Below are 21,915 nucleotides of genomic sequence, written 5' to 3'. Positions count from 1 at the left end.
AGCATGACGAAGCCGCTTCTGGCGAACCAGAGCAGCGCACGGAAACACCGTTTACCTTCCCGCCGGAGCGGTACCTATTTATCTACTTGCACTTTGATGTGCTTTCGAACTGATAGGTTGGCAGGAGGAGGGACCGAGCAACGGGAGCTCACCCCATCGCGGGGATTCGAACTGCCGACCTTTTGATCGGCAAGTCCTAGGCTCTGTTTAACCCACAGCGCCACCCGCGTCCCGATGCAACCAGAGGCACCACTGTATATAAATTGGGGGGGACAGAGGCATAGATGGCCCGCAAGCTTCAACCAGAAGCAACACCCTCTCTCTCAAAAATGGGGAACACAAGGGAATGGTGGGGGCGGGGAGAAGAGATTCAGAGCCAAACGACACTTTCCAAGGAGGCTGGACTAGATGGTTTCCCTGGGTCCCTTCCAACTCTACGATTCTAAGACATAGTATGTCACGTCCTCCCTAAAATGCGTCACTACAGAGGAAGGAATTGTGCCGTCCACTGTTTCTCCTCGTAAGAAACACCCTCCATGTAGAAATCTAGCATACTGAAGAAAACAGATTCTAGCCCTCTCCCTGATAACGATCACTTTCTAAATGCAGGGCACACCTTACCAAGAGAAACGTACAAAAATGCTGTTACGTTGCTGCCACCAGCCTGAAATCCAGGGAGATATTATTATTATTATTATGGTCTGTGTGTGTGGTTTGGGAGCTGCACAGTCAGGGGAAAAACAACGCTGTCCAGGGTTGTAAAGACTGCGGAGAGAATAACTGCGTGCACTCTTCCCAACTTGGATCAAATCTACGCTTCTAGGTGCCATAAGAAAGCTGCAGAAATAGCGCAGGATAGTGTGCACCCCGGAAATGGTCTCATTCAGCTTCTGCCTTCTGGAAGAAGGTACAGGGTTATAAAGACTAGGACTAGCCGCCTGAGAAACAGTTTCTATCCAAATGCGATTTTGGTTTTAAACGCAGTGGAAGGAGTCTCTATGGGAGTATACTGTATTTACTTACGGGGTATCAGAGTTTTTAGGGGGCTAACCAGGCTACGATAGCAGGCTTGTTGGTTCCTGAATGTCTGATGTAGATTTTCAATTTCGTTCTTCTGTATGGGACAGTGACAATAAAGATTATTGTATCGTATTATTATTCTGCCAAATGGGTGGCTCGGTCTGTGATTGAGGGTGGAAAGGCAGGGAGCCCCACAAACCAGCTCAGAACTAAGCCATAGCTGTCAACTTTCAGATTTGAAAATAAGGGATCAGCAGCCTCGAAAATAAGGGATCAGCAGCATCACCTGTCCCGGGGACAGTCTACGGGATATCTAACAATCTAACAATAACAGCAGGAAATGGCGCTGAAATAAGGGAATTTCCCGCAAAAAAGGGGAAGGTTGACAGCGATGATCTAAGCACCTCCCACCTCAGAGCCAAAGCGCACTGGCCTTACCTAAGAACTGAAGGCTGTTCCTCAACACCTGGTATCCACTCATCACTTTGTTTATCTTGTGCTTCTCCAAGAGATATGCCACCAGCATGGAAGCCACGAAGCCATTGAAGCACCCAAGGCCCTGGGGTGGAAAGGGAAGAAATGGACATTACACAAAAGTTGGCACAAGGCGCTCTTCTGCTGCAGGTTCCCAAATCCTCCAGCCACCCAGTGCTAGAAAGCTAGGAGCTAAATGGCACTTTGAACCTATGATGCCCCATGATATTCTTGTAAAGAAGCTGGTAAAATGCGGTCTTGACTATGCTACCACTCAGTGGATTTGTAACTGGCTGACTGACCGAACCCAAAGGGTGCTCATCAATGGTTCCTCTTCATCCTGGAGAAGAGTGACTAGTGGGGTGCCACAGAGTTCTGTCTTGGGCCTGGTCTTATTCAACATCTTTATCAACGACTTGGATGATGGACTCAAGGGCATCCTGATCAAATTTGCAGATGACACCAAACTGGGAGGGGTGGCTAACACCCCAGAGGACAGGATCACACTTCAAAACGACCTTGACAGATTGGAGAACTGGGCCAAAACAAACAAGATGAATTTTAACAGGGAGAAATGTAAAGTATTGCACTTGGGCAAAAAAAATGAGAGGCACAAATACAAGATGGGTGACACCTGGCTTGAGAGCACTACATGTGAAAAGGATCTAGGAGTCTTGGTTGACCACAAACTTGACATGAGCCAACAGTGTGACGCGGCAGCTAAAAAAGCCAATGCAATTCTGGGCTGCATCAATAGGAGTATAGCATCTAGATCAAGGGAAGTAATAGTGCCACTGTATTCTGCTCTGGTCAGACCTCACCTGGAGTACTGTGTCCAGTTCTGGGCGCCACAGTTCAAGAAGGACACTGACAAACTGGAACGTGTCCAGAGGAGGGCAACCAAAATGGTCAAAGGCCTGGAAACGATGCCTTATGAGGAACGGCTAAGGGAGCTGGGCATGTTTAGCCTGGAGAAGAGGAGGCTAAGGGGTGATATGATAGCCATGTTCAAATATATAAAAGGATGTCACATAGAGGAGGGAGAAAGGTTGTTTTCTGCTGCTCCAGAGAAGCGGACACGGAGCAATGGATCCAAACTACAAGAAAGAAGATTCCACCTAAACATTAGGAAGAACTTCCTGACGGTAAGAGCTGTTCAACAGTGGAATTTGCTGCCAAGGAGTGTGGTGGAGTCTCTTTCTTTTGAGGTCTTTAAGCAGAGGCTTGACAACCATATGTCAGGAGTGCTCTGATGGTGTTTCCTGCTTGGCAGGGGGCTGGACTCGATGGCCCTTGTGGTCTCTTCCAACTCTATGATTCTATGATTCTAACCTAGGTTATGGGAGCAAGAACAGAATGACTAGGCATGCTTTTTTACAACAAGAATACAAATCTGAAATGGAATGAACCGCAGCTAAAATATTGTGTTCATTTTTCGCATGGTCTAGTTCTTCCCCTGAAGACTGCAAAAACCAAAGCCAGGCTTCCCCTGCCTGCCCCCCTAATATTCTTAAGAGGATCTCTTCTCCAGTCTTCAGAGCGTGGCTGGAAGTGGTCCTCCTTTCATTCCAGCAGTGGCAGTTTTAATCTGAAATCTTAGGCGCAGTACTGCAACAGAGTAACGGAGGGGAGGACTTTCGCTCCATTGCTTTTCACCTCCACTGGCGGCCCCCAGAATTGAGAGGTGCCCCCCAGAATTTGGCATCCAGGTGCCCCGCATCCCTTGCACCCCGCTGGGTGAAGAATGTAGCCTGCAGCTGCTCAAGACATTTTTAGCATTTTTAGCATAGCGCAAAGGGATCACAACTTTTAGCAGATTTTGCAAACCTGGTGTCCTCCAGAATTCTTGGGACTACAACTTCCACAGGCCCTAGCCAGCACCACCATTGCAATCCCAAATATTTGATTGTAACTCCAAATATTTATTTATTAAATTTGTATACCGCCCTATACCTGTAGATCTCAGGGCAGTTGACAACGCAGTCTTGTCGCAACAGCCAGGCTGCTTAAGGGTGAGGAAGCGAGGAGGCCCAGGTCTCCCCCCATTGTGCCCAGGCCCAGTTACCTGGTGAAGTCCACGTTGGCGCAGCCACACTTTGAGGAGAGACACCCCGTCTCGCATGCCTTGGAAGTCATGGGCCGCCTCCGAGAGGAAGAGCAGGCTGGACTCCAGGACCAGGTCCCACAAAATGGAGTTGTTGTAGTGTGGCGTCGGTGGCTCCGAGGCTCCTAGGAAAGGCAGAACAGGAGATCACCACTGGTCCATGGCAAACAAATATGGCGGACGCCGTTAGCTGCAGCCCTCTTCTCTGGCATAAAACCACCCAGAACCCAACAACAGAAACACAACATCCAAGTCTACAATGGAGACACTCTGGCTAACTTTCTGTATAGCTTAGAAGGGGGGTTATTAGGCAGGAATACACAAGTTCATCAAAGGTTTATATATTCATTCATAAACTTTATTGCGCAAGCCAAAGGCCATGGCATCGTTCACAGGGGGAACAAAAGGAAAACAGCCATAACCAGAAAAACATTTTTTAAAATTTCCTCCCTAGAGAAGCAAGATTGGCCTCCTCCTTGCTCTCCTTCCACAGGCAGGTGAAGACTTTTTTGTTCCAATAGGTTTATGGGAACTGGCTTGCTTTAATTGGTTTTTTTGGTGATTGTTTTTTCTCCTACGTTTTTAGCTATTCCCATTTTATTTGTCTTCTTCTTCTTCTTTTGCAATCACTCATAGCTGAGTAAGACTGAAAAAAAGTTCAATTGTCTTTTACAACCGATGGGCAGTGACCTCACTGGGCGCGGTAATCCAGTAAGGGAAAACGGGAGGCACCTTTTCTAGCCCCTCCCCCTTTTCGGGGTGAGCAGAGTGGATCCTAGAAAGGGCTGCTCAGTCATGGATACAGCTGCCGAGCTGCTCAACTGTCTCGTTACTCGAGTCAGAACAACTGAATCTGTATCCACCGCCCATGTGCCAGTTCATGACTAGGGGCTTCCAGATTTCACAATCCTGCCCCCGTTACCATTTGCTGATCGACATGGGACTTTTGGGGTTTGGGTTTGGGATGGGCTTTTGGAAGACGCCCGTGCGTGAATTTGTTTTATGTGTGTAGATCAGTAATAATAATAATAATAATTTATTATTTGTACCCCACCAATCTGGTTGGGTTTCCCCAGTCACTCTGGGCGGCTTCCAACAAAGATGAAAAATACATTAAAATGTCACACATTAAAAACTTCCCTAAACAGGGCTGCCTTCAGATGTCTTCTAAATGTCAGGTAGTTGTTTATCTCATTGACATCTGATGGGAGGGTGTTCGACAGGGCGGGCACCACCACCGAGAAGGCCCTCTGCCTGGTTCCCTGTAGCTTTGCTTCTTGCAATGAGGGAACCGCCAGAAAGCCCTTGGCACTGGACCTCAGTGTCCGGGCAAAATGATGGGAGTGGAGACACTCCTTCAGGTATACTGGACCGAGGCTGTTTAGGGCTTTAAAGGCCAGCACCAACACTTTGAATTGTGCTCGGAAAGTTATACACAGTGTGAGCCTCCTTGAGTCCCTGTCAGTGGGAAAAGACGATGTATAAATAAGTATAGAATAATAATAATACCTGCGACAGGGGAGCGCTTCTCCGTGAACCAAGCTGTGCGGACGTTGTTCTTGCTGGGGTGCAGGCGACTGGTCTTGAAGACGCCCTGGGCAGGGCAGGCGTAGAGGCGGACAGTCACCAACTTCATATCTTTCCCTGGGAAAACCCCACGAAGCAGGGTGAGCAAAAGGCAAGGCAGGAGCATCGATAAGGAGAAGGCACCCAGGCCAAGACTTTTAAGAACATCTCCCTCCATTGGCGGACTGGACGTCTCCCCTCCTGCTACACTGCTAACTTCATCATTGGTTAGCTTTGTGGTTTTATTTCATGATTCCATTATAATCTTGCACTTGCGTAATGTTTTCTGAATTCACCCCTGACTATTCAGAGATGGGCGAGCTATGTAAGTAAGACAGACAGTGTCAAGTAGTGGTTGGAGCATCAGATAGGACCTACGAGACCTGGGTTTGAATCCCTGTTGTTGGGAGGATTCAAGGACGAGGGGGAGAACCCTGTACACCACCTTGAATTTCTTTGGAGGAAAGGGTGAACTATACAGTGGTGCCTCGCAAGACGAAATTAATTCGTTCCTCAAGTCTTTTCGTCTTGCGAAGCACGGTCCGTCGCAACTGCACGTCTTCAAGCGGCTTTAAGAGAAAACGAAACAAACTCGCAAGACGTTTTCGTCTTGCGAAGCAAGCCCATAGGGAAAATCGTCTTGCGAAGCAACGCAAAAAAAGAAAAACCCTTTCGTCTTGCACGTTTTTTGTTTTGTGAGGCATTCGTCTTGCGGGGCACCACTGTAAATGCAACTCAATAAATAAACCAGAATTAACGAATATAGTCATACCTCGGGTTACAGACACTTCAGGTTGCTTTTTTTGGGTTACGGACCGCAGAAACCCAGAAGTACCGGAACAGGTTACTTCTGGGTTTCAGCGGTTGCGCATGCACAGAAGCACTAAATCGTGCTTTGCGCATGCGCAAAAGCCCAACCTGCACATGTGCAGACGCGCCGCTAGGGGTTGCGGGTGCTGCGGGTTGCGAACGTGCATCCCGAACTGATCACGTTCGCAACCTGAGCGTCCACTGTAATAACCTGTCCCCAGTCTTGCAGCGCTCGCTCACTCTAACCCATTTTAAGATGCAGCCTTATGCAATCGAAAACTGCAGCTGCCTCTGACATTGCAGCATCACGCTGCAGGCTCCTGCTCAGCCCACCAGAACCCATCACTTATTTTTCTGCCTAAACCTGGTGCTCTATTACAGGGAGACAAAGGAAAAGGAAGGGGGTCTCGATCAAGGAGCAGGCGGAAAGCCCCCCTCACCTTGCGGCTGCAGGAGCACGACCGGCTTCAGGTGGTTGCCGTTGACGTAGGCAAACTTCACGGCCCCAAAGAGCTTCTTCTTGGCCAGGTGCTGAGCCAAGCAGGCCAGGTAGAGAGCCCTCTTGCGGTGGTAGCGCTGGTTTAGGTGGTCCTTGTCCTGGAAGATCTCCTAACAGCAATTAATGGTAATAATAATAATATTAATACATTTTTATTTATACCCTGCCCTTCCCAGTTTAAAAACCGGGCTCAGGGAGGCTAGCAGCAAAATAAAACATTGATTAAAACGCGACTTAAAAACAGCATAAAATACAACCAAAAATGCAGCATCAATATCAATAAAATTCTAAAATTCAGGGGTCATGGGGGGGAACCCAGTCAGTAGGCATTAAATGATCACCAGGGCTAACTGGCCAAGTTGGTCCTACTAGGGCCAGCAAGAGGGATTACCCCATAAAATATATACCCTTACCAAAAGGTTTTTGTGAAACTTGCCTTCAACAGAAATTATTATTTAAAAAATGAAAAAATTGTCCAGTAGCACCTTAGAGACCAACTAAGTTTGTTCCGGGTATAAGGTTTCGGTATCTGAAGAAGTGTGCATGCACACGAAAGCTTATACCCGGAACAAACTTAGTTGGTCTCTAAGGTGCTACTGGACAATTTTTTTATTTATTTCGACTGCGTCAGACCAACACGGCTACCTACCTGAATCTAGAAATTATTATGCCAATGTTGGTGTGCACTGCACACACAACACAAAACCTATTGCACATTTTGGTCCTGTGGAATGAAGACAATGCTGAAGCTAAGCAGCTCGTGGTCTGTCTCTCACTTGTGCCAGCGCCACTAACCTTGGGCATCGTCACTGCCACATCCACATTGACCTCGGGCTTGATGCAGGTGCCCAGCAGGTAACTCCCCACCACTTTCACCTCGGCGGGGGGAAGGAAGCGAAAGTGGCCCTTGACGGAGAAAGGAAGCTGCTGGAGAGGGACCTTCACCCCACTGGGGAGCCAGGACTGATTGGTGATCTAGGAGGAGACAGGGTAGAAGAAAAAGGTTAAAGCACACCCTGAGTACTGGATGGGGCCCGCCAGTGAAAAAGGATCTCAGTGAACAGAGCTAGGAAAAGCCTCTCTTTTTGGCAGCCAATTGCAAGAAATTGAAAAAGTGACAAAACAGCTATGATAAATGAGTGGCAGGTCCAAATGACAGAATAACTACAGATGGTCATGATGACAGGGAGAATTAGATGTTATCCAAAACAGAAAGTACAGAAAGAATGGAAAATCTTTAAGGAGTATTTGGAAAAGCATTACAATAACAAATATCTCCTGGCAGAAATAGAGTGATCCTTGTACAACAACAAATATGTTTTTTGATATCTGACGAAAACAAAGAAAGAAATACAATAACTTGGAAATCTGTGTGAAAAAATTGTAGAAACAATAATACAATGAGTCTTATCAGAAGCCAAATGTGTTTGTTTTCTTTTTCCTTTTTTCCCTCCCCTTCCCCCCCCTTCTTCCTCTTCTCTTTTTTTTGTGCCTCCTTTCTTGGTCTTTCTCTTTTTGATATGTTAAGAAAGAGATAAAGAGATAAAAGTGTAATATGAAAACTTCAGTAAGTTAAAAGTGATGTTGTGTAATTTTTCTATTACTATTTATATATTGTTAAAATTGGTTAATTGTAATGAACTGATGTAGCAACTACTGTGGTTTTTTCCTTTGTTATTGTTGAATTCTAAATAAAGTATTACAGTATTCTTTTAAAAAAAAAAGGAAAAGGAAAAGCCTCTTTTTGCCAGACACCCTGGGGAAGAAGACACTAACAGTTATGAGTGTACAATGTTGGGACAAGGGTCTATTTCAGTGGCCACATTTGAACAGCACAGTAAACTATGGTTTGCTGTGAAGGAAATGAGTCTACTGCTGTACACACACATGGATGGTTAAGCTCTCCTTCTCCACTGGGGTAGCAGCAAGGAGACTGAAAGCTCCTACTTCTGAGGAGCTACAGTTCAGTGTTACATCCACACCCTAAACCGCGGCTAATCTTAAGCATGATGCGTTGAAAGAAGCCAGCTTCATGATCCGTGCTGTGAAGTTAGCTTGTTTCAAACAAACCACTGTTAGGATTGATCACAGTTTGTTGGGTTTAAACAAAACTGCTAGGATTGCAGCAAGTGTTTACACCTCAAAGGCCACCTTCCTAAATGAACTTATTAGGGAGCGAGCCCCATGAAACATGAGGGGGCTTACTTCCGAGTGAACATGCATAAGATTGGGTTGTAAAACTACATGCATCTTGGACATACGTCTCTCTGCGGGGTCTCTGGGACTGTGCTCAGCAAGGCATTGATTTCGCGGAGGAAGGAGTCGATTTTCTGATTCCTCTTCTCCTTGAGAGTCACCTCTTTTAAAAGCTCCTCAATCTGCACAGGGGAGAAAGGAGAGACGCCACATTAGCACTCTAAAAAAATACAACTTCATTGCTATTACTAACTACCTAAAGGTAAGATGATGATGATAATAATTTATTATTTATACCCCACCCATCTGGTTGGGTTTCCCACCGCGCATTACATAATACGATATATAAAACAAACAATAACTAACGGTGAGAAAAGATGGAAAGAAAGAACAGCTTAAGAAGAAATGAGAAGGATGTACAGTAGAACCTCTACTTATGTCCCGCTCTACTTTGGCCCGTTACAAGTTGCAACCATGGCAAACGCAGAAGTAAACACCGGGTTTGCCGCAATTTGTGCACGCGCTGAAGCAACTGTCGCCGTCTGCACATGCGCAGAAGCAGGCTGCCGCTGAATGCGTCTGTGCACAATGGCGCTTCTACCAGCGACCCGTTTTGCCATAAGAACGAGCCTCTGGAACAGATTGTGGTCACAAGTAGAGGTTCCACTGTAAAACAGAACAGCAGAAAGAAAGCTTTGCAGGGGAGGACTAAAAGCCTGGCATTCACGCAAAATGGGGCAGGAAGCTCAGTAAGGCAGCATAGTTGGAGAACCGAGGGAGAAAGAGGAGTCTTGAATATTCAGCCAGTGACTGGAGCCAGTGCTAGGCAAGATCTTAGAAGCGCTGAACAGGAGGAAGTTAATGATTCTTTGAACACACAGAAAGAATTGGAAGCCCATAGACTGAAGCAAAATTCTGGGTGCCACGCAGGTGCTTGCAAGTACAAATAATGAAGGCCTTTGTCTTAGTTACAGGAACCCTTCTCCCACAACACCTGCCCACAAAAGGACTAACCCTGCTAAGTTAGCCTGACCTGCAAGCGCAGAAGGTTGGAGTGAAACAGGCTCTCTGTTTCCTTCAGGCGTGTCAGCTCCTCGTTGGTGGGCGGCTTGTAGAGTTCAGCCTTGCAAAGCTTCACCGGTCGCAGGACGCCCTCAGCAACAAGAGACCTTTTCTTCCCTCGTGGTCTCCCTTCCTTAGCAAGAGCTTCCCCATCTTCTCTCTCGGAGTCTCCCACGCCTGCTTCTCTCTCTGCATCTTCAGACATCTGCAGAGAGGCCAAAGGAAAACAGATCAGCCTTGAAAGTAACCCCAGTGTCATTTTATTTTAATTTATTCGTGCAAGCCTGCTAAGAAGTTCGTTTGAATAAGCAGGACCTTATTGAATTGAATTGTTTTCATGAATCGACTTGTCAGAATACTTCCAATTCCCCAACGAACGGGTAAAGAGAAGAGAATGGGTCTGGGGACACCTACTACTATAGCCATTAATCAAGATAAATGCAATCAGTCCCTGGATAAGAATGTGGAGTGAAGATCTTCCTTATGGGCAGGGCCAGATTTAGGTCTGATGAGGCCCTCAGCTACTGAAGGTAATGGGGCCCTTTATATGTCCAGCTGCCCTTTGTCAACAACAAATTGTTGCTGTTTTTTGTGTTGAAGATATGCTATATGGTAATTTATGGACCTAATAGGTAGCTAAAGCCATTTGTACATAACAAAATACGTATTTCATCAAAGTAATGAATATAGAAATGAGCAAACCAGTGATATTTTAGGGAGCAGGCTAGCAGGCAGGGCCCATTACTTAGAATCATAGAATCATAGAGTTGGAAGAGACCACAAGGGCCATCGAGTCCAACCCCCTGCCAAGCAGGAGCCTACACAACACAAAAACACTGTTGCTGTATGTAGGTTTTATTTTATTTGTTTCTATCTTATATTCTGGAAACGTACATCCAGTACATTTTTTGGGGGGCCCCCAAGAGAGTGGGGCTCAAACTATAGCTCGTTTAGCTTATACAGTGGTACCTCGGGTTAAGTACTTAATTCGTTCTGGAGGTCCGTTCTTAACCTGAAACTGTTCTTAACTTGAAGCACTACTTTAGCTAATGGTGCGTCCCGCTTCTGCCGCGCCACTGGAGCACAATTTCTGTTCTCATCCTGAAGTTTTTAACCCGAGGTACTATTTCTGGGTTAGCGGACTCTGTAACCTGAAGTGTCTGTAACCTGAAGCGTATGTAACCCGAGGTACCACTGTACGTAAATCCGGCACTGCTTATGGGACTATTTTCACACTCTCTACAAAGAAAAAGTTACATTGAACCCCAAATGCTATATAACTGGGCATTTTTGTAATATTTTTGTTCATCTTGTCTGTTGTTGTTTCAGTTTTCTGTAAACCCCTTAGAGATATGTTTTAATAGGTTGTTGTTGTTTAATCGTTTAGTCGTGTCCGACTCTTCGTGACCCCATGGCCCAGAGCACGCCATGTTTTAATATAATAAGCAGTATAACAACTAAATCGACATCATTTTTTTCTCCTCTCTTTAATGCCATCAAAGCAAACCAGGGACAGGTTATCCTATTTTTTTATCCGACTTCTTCACTTAGATTGCTGTCTAAGTTCCGTTATTCAGTTACTTAATTTATTTTATTCATCAGTTTTGCACGCCGCCCTTCATGCGAAGATCACAGGGCGGCTCACAACACAAAATGTTATTGCTTCCCATTCCACAGCTTTAGGATTTCCCTCAGGATCACGCGCAACCCCCCCATCCCCCCCCCCCGTTACACGGCACCCACCTTCTGCTTGGTCCCTCCTGCATTTCACGTGGGTGGAACTAAGCAAAGCCACGCGGAATCCGGAGCAGCCTCCGCTCACTTCCGGGTGGCTTCTGATTGGACGAAACAGCCCAAACGCAGGACGGGAAAAAAAAAGAAGAAACCCCATCCAATTGGAACAAAGCGGGCCGCGAGGGCACGCCCACGGTCGACGCGCACGCGCCTGGCGCCTTCCGGACAGCGGTCTCTATCGACGCGCCGCTCCGTGCAACGGAGAGATAAGAAAAGAAGAAGAGGAACCCATCTCGCTGATTGCGGGGGGAATTCCGGGTACGCATAGGAGATCCCTCCCCACCGCAAAGAACAGAAATCAGTAGCAAAAATTCTGCTTTTAGTATTGCTATGATTGGGTCGCACGAGGCGTCGGCAGGGTTTGCCCAGGTTCAGAAGACCCTAAAAGGAGCTATTATTATTATTATATTATATGTAATATTATTCTATATCATATTATATATAATTATATAAAATTATATAATTATAAAATATAATACAATATATTATATATTATAATATAATATAATATTATTATTGTTGTTGTTGTTGTTATTTTTAATTCTTATTATTATTTGTAAGAAGTTCTTGTAGCAGAGGCTGCTCTGATTTTCCCTTCTCCTCCTGCCGCTGAAAGGGTCCCAACCAGAAATAGGAAGTTACTTTACAGTACTTCCCAAATGCCTGTTGTCCATGGAGTTTTCTTGGCAGGGATACTGGAGTGGCTTGCCGGTTCCTCCTCCAGGTGGATCACGTTTGGTCAAAACTCTCCACTATGACCTGTCCATCTTGGGTGGCCCTGCACGGCATAGCTCATAGCTTCTCTGAGTTATTCAAGCCCCTTCGCCACAGCAAGGCAGTGATCCATGAAGGGGTACCAACAACTGATTGGTTCAAAATTGGGAAAGGAGTACGGCAAGGCTGTATATTGTCTCCTTGCTTATTTAACTTATATGCAGAATTCATCATGCGAAAGGCTGGGCTGGATGAATCCCAAGCCGGAATTAAGATTGCTGGAAGAAATATCAACAACCTCAGATATGCAGTTACAGAAAGGTAGCCGTGTTGGTCTGCCATAGTCAAAACAAAAAAAATTTTTTTCCTTCCAGTAGCACCTTAAAGACCAACTAAGTTAGTTCTTGGTATGAGCTTTCGTGTGCATGCACACTTCTTCAGATACACAGATACTCAGATATGCAGATGACACAACCTTGATGGCAGAAAGTGAGGAGGAATTAAAGAACCTGTTAATGAGGGTGAAAGAGGAGAGCGGAAAAGATGGTCTGAAGCTCAACATCAAAAAAACGAAGATCATGGCCACTGGTCCCATCACCTCCTGGCAAATAGAAGGGGAAGAAATGGAGGCAGTGAGAGATTTTACTCTCTTGGGCTCCATGATCACTGCAGATGGTGACAGCAGTCATGAAATTAAAAGACGCCTGCTTCTTGGGAGAAAAGCAATGACAAACCTAGACAGCATCTGAAAAAGCAGAGACATCACCTTGTCAACAAAGGTCCGTATAGTTAAAGCTCTGGTTTTCCCAATAGTGATGTACGGAAGTGAGAGCTGGACCATAAAGAAGGCTGATCGCCGAAGAATTGATGCTTTTGAATTATGGTGCTGGAGGAGACTCTTGAGAGTCCCATGGACTGCAAGAAGATCAAACGCATCCATTCTTAAGGAAATTAGCCCTGAGTGCTCACTGGAAGGACAGATTGTGAAGCTGAGGCTCCAGTACTTTGGCCACCTCATGAGAAGAGAAGACTCCCTGGAAAAGACCCTGATGTTGGGAAAGACGGAGGGCACAAGGAAAAGGGGACGACAGAGGACGAGATGGTTGGACAGTGTTCTTGATGCTACCAGCATGAGTTTGACCAAACTGCGGGAGGCAGTGGAAGACAGGAGGGCCTGGTGTGCTCTGGTCCATGGGGTCACGAAGAGTCAGACACGACTAAACGACAACACAACTTGTTATTTTTTAAATTATTATTATTATTATTATTACTATTATTATTTGTAAGAAGTTCTTGTAGCAGAGGCGCTGGGCTGCTCCGATGCTTTCCCTTCTCCCTCCGCTGCTGAAAGGGTCCCAACCAGAAATAGGACGTTACTTTACTTCCCAAATAGTATCCGTTCTGTTTTGCAGCATACAAGAGGAGGGAGCGGCACGTGCGATCCCGGTTTAAATCCTCTTTCATAACGAGCAAAAAAATTGGCGAACTTCATGCCTATGTTTCGAACCGCTTACAAAGTTGCGAAACAAAATCAAGGGTTTGACGACTTTGGAGATGAATTAAGTTTGGAGGAAATGAACGGCCATGATTTGGGAGGTATCCTTCACTCTGCAAACGCCTGCATTGATATTGCATGTCGCAGATGACATGAGAAAAGCGTTGATAAGCAGCATAGTTATTCTAATTTTTAAAAAAGTATTTTATTATCGATGAATCACCAGCTGCAACATAACAACTTTTATTATTATGGTCTGTATAGTTCTTCCCAAACTTTTGGCCCCAGTAAGCCTTTCCCCAGATTTGATTGAGTTACAAGATACAGCTAGAGGAATTTTCAGCTCATTGTTTTTTTTATAATTTTTTATTGACTTTCTTTTCTATTTTAACAAATATCTCATATCAATAACATACATGTTACAAATCTTCATCCCCTTTCCTCCCGGACTTCCCCTAGCTCCCATTTCTGGTTTTTTACCCCCTTATCATATACTCATAGCTGTCAACTTTTCCCTTTTCTTGCGAGGAATCCTATTAGGAATAAGGGAATTTCCCTTTTAAAAAGGAAAACATTGACAGCTATGCATATACTGCTGTTTCAACCAGTCCACCATATCGTTTCTTCTTTGTTTTAAATGTTCTATATATAAAAAAAGTGTGTATGTTTATTTAAATCCTGCCATCAAGTCAATGTTCTTTTTTTGTTTCTGCAAATATAAAAGGTTCCCACTCTTTTTCAAAGTCACTGTTGTCCTTTTCTCGTAGTCCATCCGTCAGTTTTGCCATTTCTGCAAAGTTCATCAATTTCTCTTGCCATTCTTTTTTTGCTGGAATTTCTCCAGTCTTCCAGTTTTGTGCTACCAAAATTCTCACCGCCGTAGTAGCATACATGAATCATGTCCTTTTCTTTTTCGGCAGATCCTGACCTAAAATACCTAACAGGAAAGCTTCTAGTTGTTTAACAAATATTATTTTCGACATTTTTTTTCAATTCATTGTATATAATTTCCCAATATGTTTTTACATTTTTACAATCCCACCACATATGGTGAAAAGTACCTTCAGCTTCACACCTCCAACACTTCTTCTGTTCATTTTTGTACTTTTTGCTAATTTGACCAGTGATACATACCATCTGTACATCATCTTCATATAATTCTCTCTCCGTTAATGGGGCCTCCTGCTGCTGCCGCACCGCCAGAGCACGATTTCTGTTCTCATCCTGAAGCAAAGTTCTTAACCCGAGGTATTATTTCTGGGTTAGCCGAGTTTGTAACCTGAAGCGTATGTAACCTGAAGCATATGTAACCCAAGGTACCACTGTAACACAGTATACAAAGAACATAAGAACATAAAAAGGCGATCAGTTAATTAAAATACATCTTAAACTTAAGGTATAGGGACCCCTGACCATTAGGTCCAGTCGTGGCCGACTCTGGGGTTGCGGCGCTCATCTCGCTTTATTGGCCGAGGGAGCTGGTGTGCAGCTTCCGGGTCATGTGGCCAGCATGACTAAGCAGCTTCTGGCGAACCAGAGCAGCACATGGAAATGCCGTTTACCTTCCCGCCAGAGCGGTACCTATTTATCTACTTGCACTTTGACGGGCTTTCATGGGCAGGAGCAGGGACCGAGCAACGGGAGCTCACCCTGTTGCGGGGATTCGATCCATCGACCTTCTGATCAGCAAGTCCTAGGCTCTGTGGCTTAACCCACAGCATGGCAGTCCACGGGTAAAATTGAGAGTGGTTAATATTATCCAGGGCCAACTGTTGCCACTGGTCTTATAAAGGACCTGTGAGCGGGCTCAGAGGCCTCTTTAATGCTTGTTCTTATACAGAAAGAAAAGAAGCAGACTTCAGAGGAGAGAGCTTGACACTGTTTGGAAAGCCTAGAGATTGAGCTGTCAAAGCATTTGGCAGCTGCTTGCCCTCAGGCTGTGTACAGTGGACGCTCGGGTTGCAAACATGATCCATGCGGGAGGCATGTTCACAACCCACAGCGCTGCGCATGCGCAGGTCACAATTCGGCGCTTATGTGCAAAGCGCGATTTAGCGCTTCTTTGCATTCACGAGCGCCAAAACCCGGAAGTAACCCATCCCGGTACTTCCGGGTTTGGCGCGGTGCACAACCCGAAAACGCACCACCTGAAGTGTCTGTAACCCAAGGTATGACTGTATTAGGAACCTGACGAGAATGAGGTAACCTCTCCGGCCGGGAAGGATGGAAGACTAGAAACATGGGGCAATCTTAAAGTGGATTGTGGGTGGAAGGTAGGAGGCACCTTGAGGCTGGCATCTGTCTCAAAAGACAAAGGAGTGCGCCTTCTGGGAGGGAGTCAAACCGCTGTGTTAGCAGCACCAAAGGGAACTCCCTGAGGCGCAAGTCTGGGCAGTGTGAATGGAGGTCCTGGTCTGCCCCGACCACAAGATCCTCCCCTCCTTTGTGAACCAAAGGAAACCAGAGCAAGACGTTTGGCACCAGAGCAGTGACTTCATTATTACATGAGCACTGTTCCACAAAATTTGATATTTTCATTTATATACATTCATTCGAAGTAAGATGGGTTTATGAAGCATTCTATATCAACCCACCACGCTGATGAAGAATTCTACGAAACAGTAGTCAATATCCGGAATTACTGTTCAATGCTGGACATCATTGTTGAATACACAAAGTTTCACAGCTTGTCTTCCACCGTACAAAGTTTGGTACCTTGCTTCATTTAAAGATTTTCAGAGACTTTGAGAGAAAAGATTTCATTTTGAACTTTTTATGATTTGAAGGAATTCTATAAAGATTGTCTATTACGTATGTATATGGTCATCGTGTTGCCTAGACATTGTTGGCTGCAGGAGTTGCCAGAAGGAGGCGCACAAGGTGCCATCCCACTGTCTTGGGGAATCCATTCTGGATTTGCATAGGGTTTACTTCTTAGCCTTTTCTTCTCCAGAAGCTATCCCACAAGGCAGCAGAGATTTAGGATAAAAGTTTTCCTTCTGCTAGAAGTTTACCTCCTTCCCAGGTTTACAAGCCCCATCTGCCCCTTACTTCCCTCTACAGCACATTATGAATCTGCCATTTTTGACCATTGGACAAGTCCGTCAGATCTCCGCATGCAGGGGAAGTCCCTAACTCATAGAGGGTTTGAGACCCATCAGCTACCTGATGGGACTAGGAGGCACAACCAGCACAAAAACAATACCACAATCGCACAATAAACACTCATTGGGAAGAATGTGCTCAAGGATCTGTGGTTGCACAGAGGGGAGAAATGACGTTTGAAGAAGAGGGTTGATGGACAAACATGTTTAAAATCACTGACAAAATCCAAAGAGGGCTGTTGTGAGAGGAGGACATATGTGTGGAGACTGAAGCTAATGATACTTCTGAAGCTGGGAAGGGGCAATGATTAATCCCCATGCTGGGCACTGAACTGCAGGGTAGGAAGAGGAGCTCCTCAAGAAAAATAGGCAATCAGCAAAAGACCTTCGGCTGTTCGGCTTCAGCCAAGGGCCCTTGAGGCGACATGAACAAGGCTTCTGTGTTCTGATAAGGGAGCAGCTGTAAGCTCTTGAGATGAGCTCTGCCCCAAGGCCACAAGACAAAGGACGCAAAGATGGGAGGGGAAAGAAGAAATCACAAGCTCTTTTATTCGCAAGTGAAATATGGGGCTCTCGCCAGAAGTGGCTTACTGTTCTTCAGAGTGCTTGGTCTCATGTCAATTATGACATGAGTTATGTAAGTTATTACTTGCATTCAGAACAGCCTGTAGGCTTAATGAACCAGTACATCCAGTACAATGCTGCACAGCTCTGCATCTCTCTGAAATTGTTCCATCCAATTAACTGGCTTTAATATGGTGGGTACATTTCAAATCCCTTTCTCTGCGTATGTCAACTGCTGACCATTTAATATAATTGGGCCCAGCGCTTAAGTTTTCTTTCAGACGCCTAACAAATTATTGTTGGGTGTCCCAGGTTTCACTGAATGGGGGGTTCTGGGGTTAGAACTAGAAACGACAAGAAATATAATAAAATTATTGGGTGAATAAAAATGCTTTGGACTGGTGCTGGAAAGACTGCAACATGGGTGCTGGGTGAGACTTTTTTGTAGGGGGTCAATTCCATAATTTGGGTGTCACCGCTAGGGGTGGAAGGATCTGTCAATTTCGGCACGCTCAGCTTTTCAATATTCCAATCTTACATTCAGCTCTCTACATTAATGCTTGACATTTTAATGCAAATTGCTTTGTGTATTTCTCATAATAGAATGCATTTTTTAACATAAAAAACTGCTAATATCTTTATCTTTTGTAAACCTTGTTTGGAGAACTGCACAGCAAAATTTGAATAAGTGCAAATTTGGATGGCTTGGTGTTCTTTGGTTCTCATATTGTTTCAGAAAGTGCAAATTTGATGGGTGAACTGAATATAATTTCTTTCCCATTGCTAGCCACTGCTATTGAGAAGGCCATCTCCTTTATGTCTGTACTGCATACCTCTTATAAAGGGGGGCACCTGAATTTGGTCTGGAAGGTCCAGGTAGTGCAAAATGATGCTGGCCAGTTGCATTCTGGGGCAAAGTTCTGATGACATGGTACACCTCTCCTGAAATTGGATTTTCACTACTGGGTTATAAAGCCCTATATAATAGCCTCCAATATTCCCCAGATGAAAATGGGGACATTTCTCACTTCAGAACAACTGATCCTCCTTGACACCCCCCCACGCCCTGCAGAGCATTTCCACTACCACTATACCTATGGGGCATAGACCACACACCCTCCACTATCCTGGAGCAGCCAATGCTCTTGGTCTAACCTGCTTCACAGGGCTGTTGTTCTGGAGATTCAATGAAGAGGGGGAGAGAACCATTACAGAAATGCAACAAATATATATATATACATATACATACATACATACATATATATATATATATATATATATATATATATTTAGCAGAACTATTGATATGAATGTACAAGACTAACTCAGTGCAGTAAGACTTTGTAGCAAACAGCCCATCATCATGCAATTTCCTTAGTAACTGTCTCAATTTACTTTTTTACATATATACTAGGAGAGGGGAAAAGGCTTTGTTTAGGAGGCAGGAAGGAAATAATGACCCTGCCCCTTTAAGAAAGGATGGACCTAAGGAAGAGATTGTTTCCGCATCAAGGAATAGACAAGAGAGGTAGCAAGTTAGAAAAGAGTCACCATGGCCAATGAGGAGGAAGGAGCTGCCCCAGAGGGCGGGATAGCTACATAATATATACGGTTGGTCCTTTAGCCAATAGAAGAACGTAGCCGATGAGAAGGGCGGGAATCAACTGCAAACGTTACCCAATAGGAGGGAGCTGAGGCGGGGCTTTGCAGCCAGCTACCAATCATGAGATGGAAGGAATGCCTTAAGTTTCCGAGAGGATGCGTGGGTCGCGTAGCTTAGCCGGCGGCGCGCCCAATCGGGGAATAGCTCCGGGATTGGGAGGAGGCGGGGTTGCCAATCGAACCAATAAGTAAGAAGGAGGCATGGCCGAGGCCTTATATGGGCAGCGCGAGAGCCAAGCTGCTTGGAGGAGGAGGCGGGCGTTCCAAATCGGGCCAATAAGCAGTCGCAGACCTCAGGAAGGAGGCTTCATTTGGGGGCGGGACGAGGGAAGGCGCGGCTTATGTGTCGGGGCGGCAGCAGCAGCAGCGGCAGGCGACGGCGGGGGTTGATGACGACACCGGCGGGGGCGGGGCGTGCGGTGGAACTTGCGCGCTGAGGTCACTGGCCGAGCGGCGGCGCCGTCACAAAAGGAAGCGGCGGCCGCGGGGCTGCTGCTGCTGCTGCTGTTTCTGGCGGCCGTGTGTGTGCGCGTGCGCGCGTCTGTCCGCCCGTCCGTCTGTCCCCGTGTGGAGAGAGCGCCCAGGGAGGCAGGCGAGGCCGAGGCCTGAGGGTCCGTCAGCTCGTCCGTCCGTCCGGCGGGCGGCTGGCCGACCGACCGACCGGCCTAGCGGGCCCCGCTTCTCCCCCTCACCGAGTCCCGAGGCGTCTGAGGAGGAGACTTCCTCGCAGGCCTCCCTCACCCTCCTCCTCCCCTCAGAGGCCTCCGGGCCCAGGCCTGGCCGGAGCCCCCGCAGGCCTTGCCGCCGCCGCGGAGCCCCTCTCCGGAGGAGGAGGAGGAGGAGGCGGCCTCGCGACGAGGAGCCGCCCCCGCCGCTGAGGGAGGCCGACGAGGCGGCGGCGGCGGCCGGGCGGGGGATCCGGATCCCGGGGGGCGGGCGGGGGCCCCGGGGCTGGCGGCCGGGCGGGCGGCGGAGGGCGGCAGCTGCAGGGGGTCTCCGCGGGCCGGCCGGCCCTGACTGCCCCTCGGCGGCTCGCCCGCCCCTCCGCCGCCCTCGCCCGCCGCCGCGATGGCCCAGCAGCAGGTGAGCAGCTCGCAGAAGGCGCTGATGCTGGAGCTGAAGGGGCTGCAGGAGGAGCCCGTCGAGGGCTTCCGCATCACCCTGGTGGACGAGTCCGACCTCTACAACTGGGAGGTGGCCATCTTCGGGCCGCCCAACACCCTCTACGAGGGAGGCTACTTCAAGGTGAGCGGGACCCCTTCCCCTGAGAGAGGGGGGTGGACACACATATAGCCTCCTGCCTACGCCCCCCACCATCCACCCACAGGAGTCCTAACTGGGACACAGTCCCCTAGGCATAGCTGTCAACTTTTCCCTTTTCTTGCGAGGAATCCTATTCGGAATAAGGGAATTTCCCTTAAGAAAGGGAAACGTTGACAGCTATGCCCCTAGGTGAGCGGAGGGGTTCACTTCTGTGTCCCCTACACCTCTGGAGCATAAGTGGTGCTACATAAGTGCCTTGCATTCAAAACCTTCTGTAGGAGCTCCTGTGAGGTTGCCCAATAACTTCTTTTTTATATTTGAGGATGATGTGTCCACCCCCTTTTTTGCAGCATATTCTGTTATGTAAGCTGCAGCAGTGAATTTCTTCTATGTTAGAACTAACTCGCTGCTCTAAATGGAGCCTTTGCCAGCACAGCACCGCAGGCATGATCCCACACACCTTCTCTCTCCCGTTCAAAATGGCCCCTTCCCCCCAAAATTGCTCTACATCTTTCTGGCTTTTTCAACAATACTGCTACTGTTTATGCTTCTTTGTCTGCAGAAATCTCCTGCTGACACTTGGGGATTCTACCCCCACTCCTCTCTCCTTTATGCTTCAGATTTCTTTGAGCATCTCAGGTCCTGCCTACTTTTCCCCGCTCATGTGGAAGACTCCAGATTTCTATAACTTGTCTCTATATAGGGTAGTCTGCTAGGATGCATTCTGTTCTTTCCCACTAAAAAGCACTTTCTCAGTAGATGCAAGTCAGTAGAGTACCCAGACATTACTCCCTGTCACTGCCATTCATCTGAGGGCAACTCTTTTCCTTACACATCCCTAAGGATTGATTTAGCTTCTCCATAGTCTTGAACCCCTGCCCCTAATCACCAAACACTGTCTGCATGCCAGTGTGAGAGGTGGTGTCTTTTACCTATTGTCTTGGTTCTCTGCCCACCCCCTTTATCGCCCCTTTCACCATCTTGATCGTTTATGGGCTATAGCTCCTCTTAGAGTAATTAGAGCAGTGGCATATAATGTCCCATGTATGTGCCACCTCATGATCCTGGAAGCACAAAATCGTGTTGGGCACATTCCCCTCACATAGTCCAACACCTCAACCAGAAGTAAAGACCCTTTCCCCTCAGTTCTTAAGTCCAACTCTTAAAGGACATACGAAAATCAGATCACTGTCACTGGGGGAAGTGTTGAGGGGACATTCCCTCCTACATACAAAGAAGTTTCACCAAGTGTAAGAAAACTGTCATTGTGCAAGGCTGAGCAGGAAAGTATTCCCATATCATCCCACATTGTGCTATTTACCCTTAAAGAGAGACAGTGTGCTTAGTTCCAGTGAGTGTTGCATGAATTTTACTATAACCCATGTATCAGGCTTACATGCAGATCTCTGAAACTGGAGTTTTACCTTTGAGGGGGTTTTAAACATTGTGCTTCTTAAGGAAAAACAATTGAGTGCATTTAATTTTGAAGGAAAGGGATAACTGGGATTTTGTCTAATGCTGAATAGTTACTATGGCTATAATTCAGCCATCTCCTGTTAGACCTTCAATAAAAAGTTCTTTCCACTGG

At 46.6% G+C, this 21,915-nt stretch overlaps 2 protein-coding genes across 2 annotated transcripts in view; one reads left to right on the top strand and one right to left on the bottom strand.

Annotated features, from left to right (window-relative positions):
• Positions 1-11,580, bottom strand: part of NOL6 (nucleolar protein 6) — a 66,103-nt gene extending 54,523 nt beyond the window's left edge. The window contains exons 1-8 of the mRNA XM_053408968.1: positions 11,475-11,580; positions 9,703-9,936; positions 8,735-8,851; positions 7,269-7,448; positions 6,415-6,583; positions 5,108-5,242; positions 3,560-3,723; positions 1,459-1,579 (exon numbers count right to left, since the gene is read on the bottom strand). Coding sequence (XP_053264943.1) covers positions 1,459-1,579; positions 3,560-3,723; positions 5,108-5,242; positions 6,415-6,583; positions 7,269-7,448; positions 8,735-8,851; positions 9,703-9,936 — 1,120 coding nt within the window. The 5' untranslated portion in view covers positions 11,475-11,580. The remainder of the gene's footprint in view (positions 1-1,458; positions 1,580-3,559; positions 3,724-5,107; positions 5,243-6,414; positions 6,584-7,268; positions 7,449-8,734; positions 8,852-9,702; positions 9,937-11,474) is intronic.
• Positions 11,581-20,066: 8,486 nt separating this feature from the next.
• Positions 20,067-21,915, top strand: part of UBE2R2 (ubiquitin conjugating enzyme E2 R2) — a 50,761-nt gene continuing 48,912 nt past the window's right edge. The window contains exon 1 of the mRNA XM_053409019.1: positions 20,067-20,309. Within this exon, the coding sequence (XP_053264994.1) occupies positions 20,133-20,309 (177 nt within the window). The 5' untranslated portion in view covers positions 20,067-20,132. The remainder of the gene's footprint in view (positions 20,310-21,915) is intronic.

The sequence above is a fragment of the Podarcis raffonei genome, chromosome 11 (assembly GCF_027172205.1).
Source record: "Podarcis raffonei isolate rPodRaf1 chromosome 11, rPodRaf1.pri, whole genome shotgun sequence".
In the NCBI taxonomy this organism is placed as follows: Eukaryota; Metazoa; Chordata; class Lepidosauria; order Squamata; family Lacertidae; genus Podarcis; species Podarcis raffonei.
Note: the sequence above shows the minus strand (reverse complement) of the source record. Positions and strands in the feature narration are given on the sequence as shown.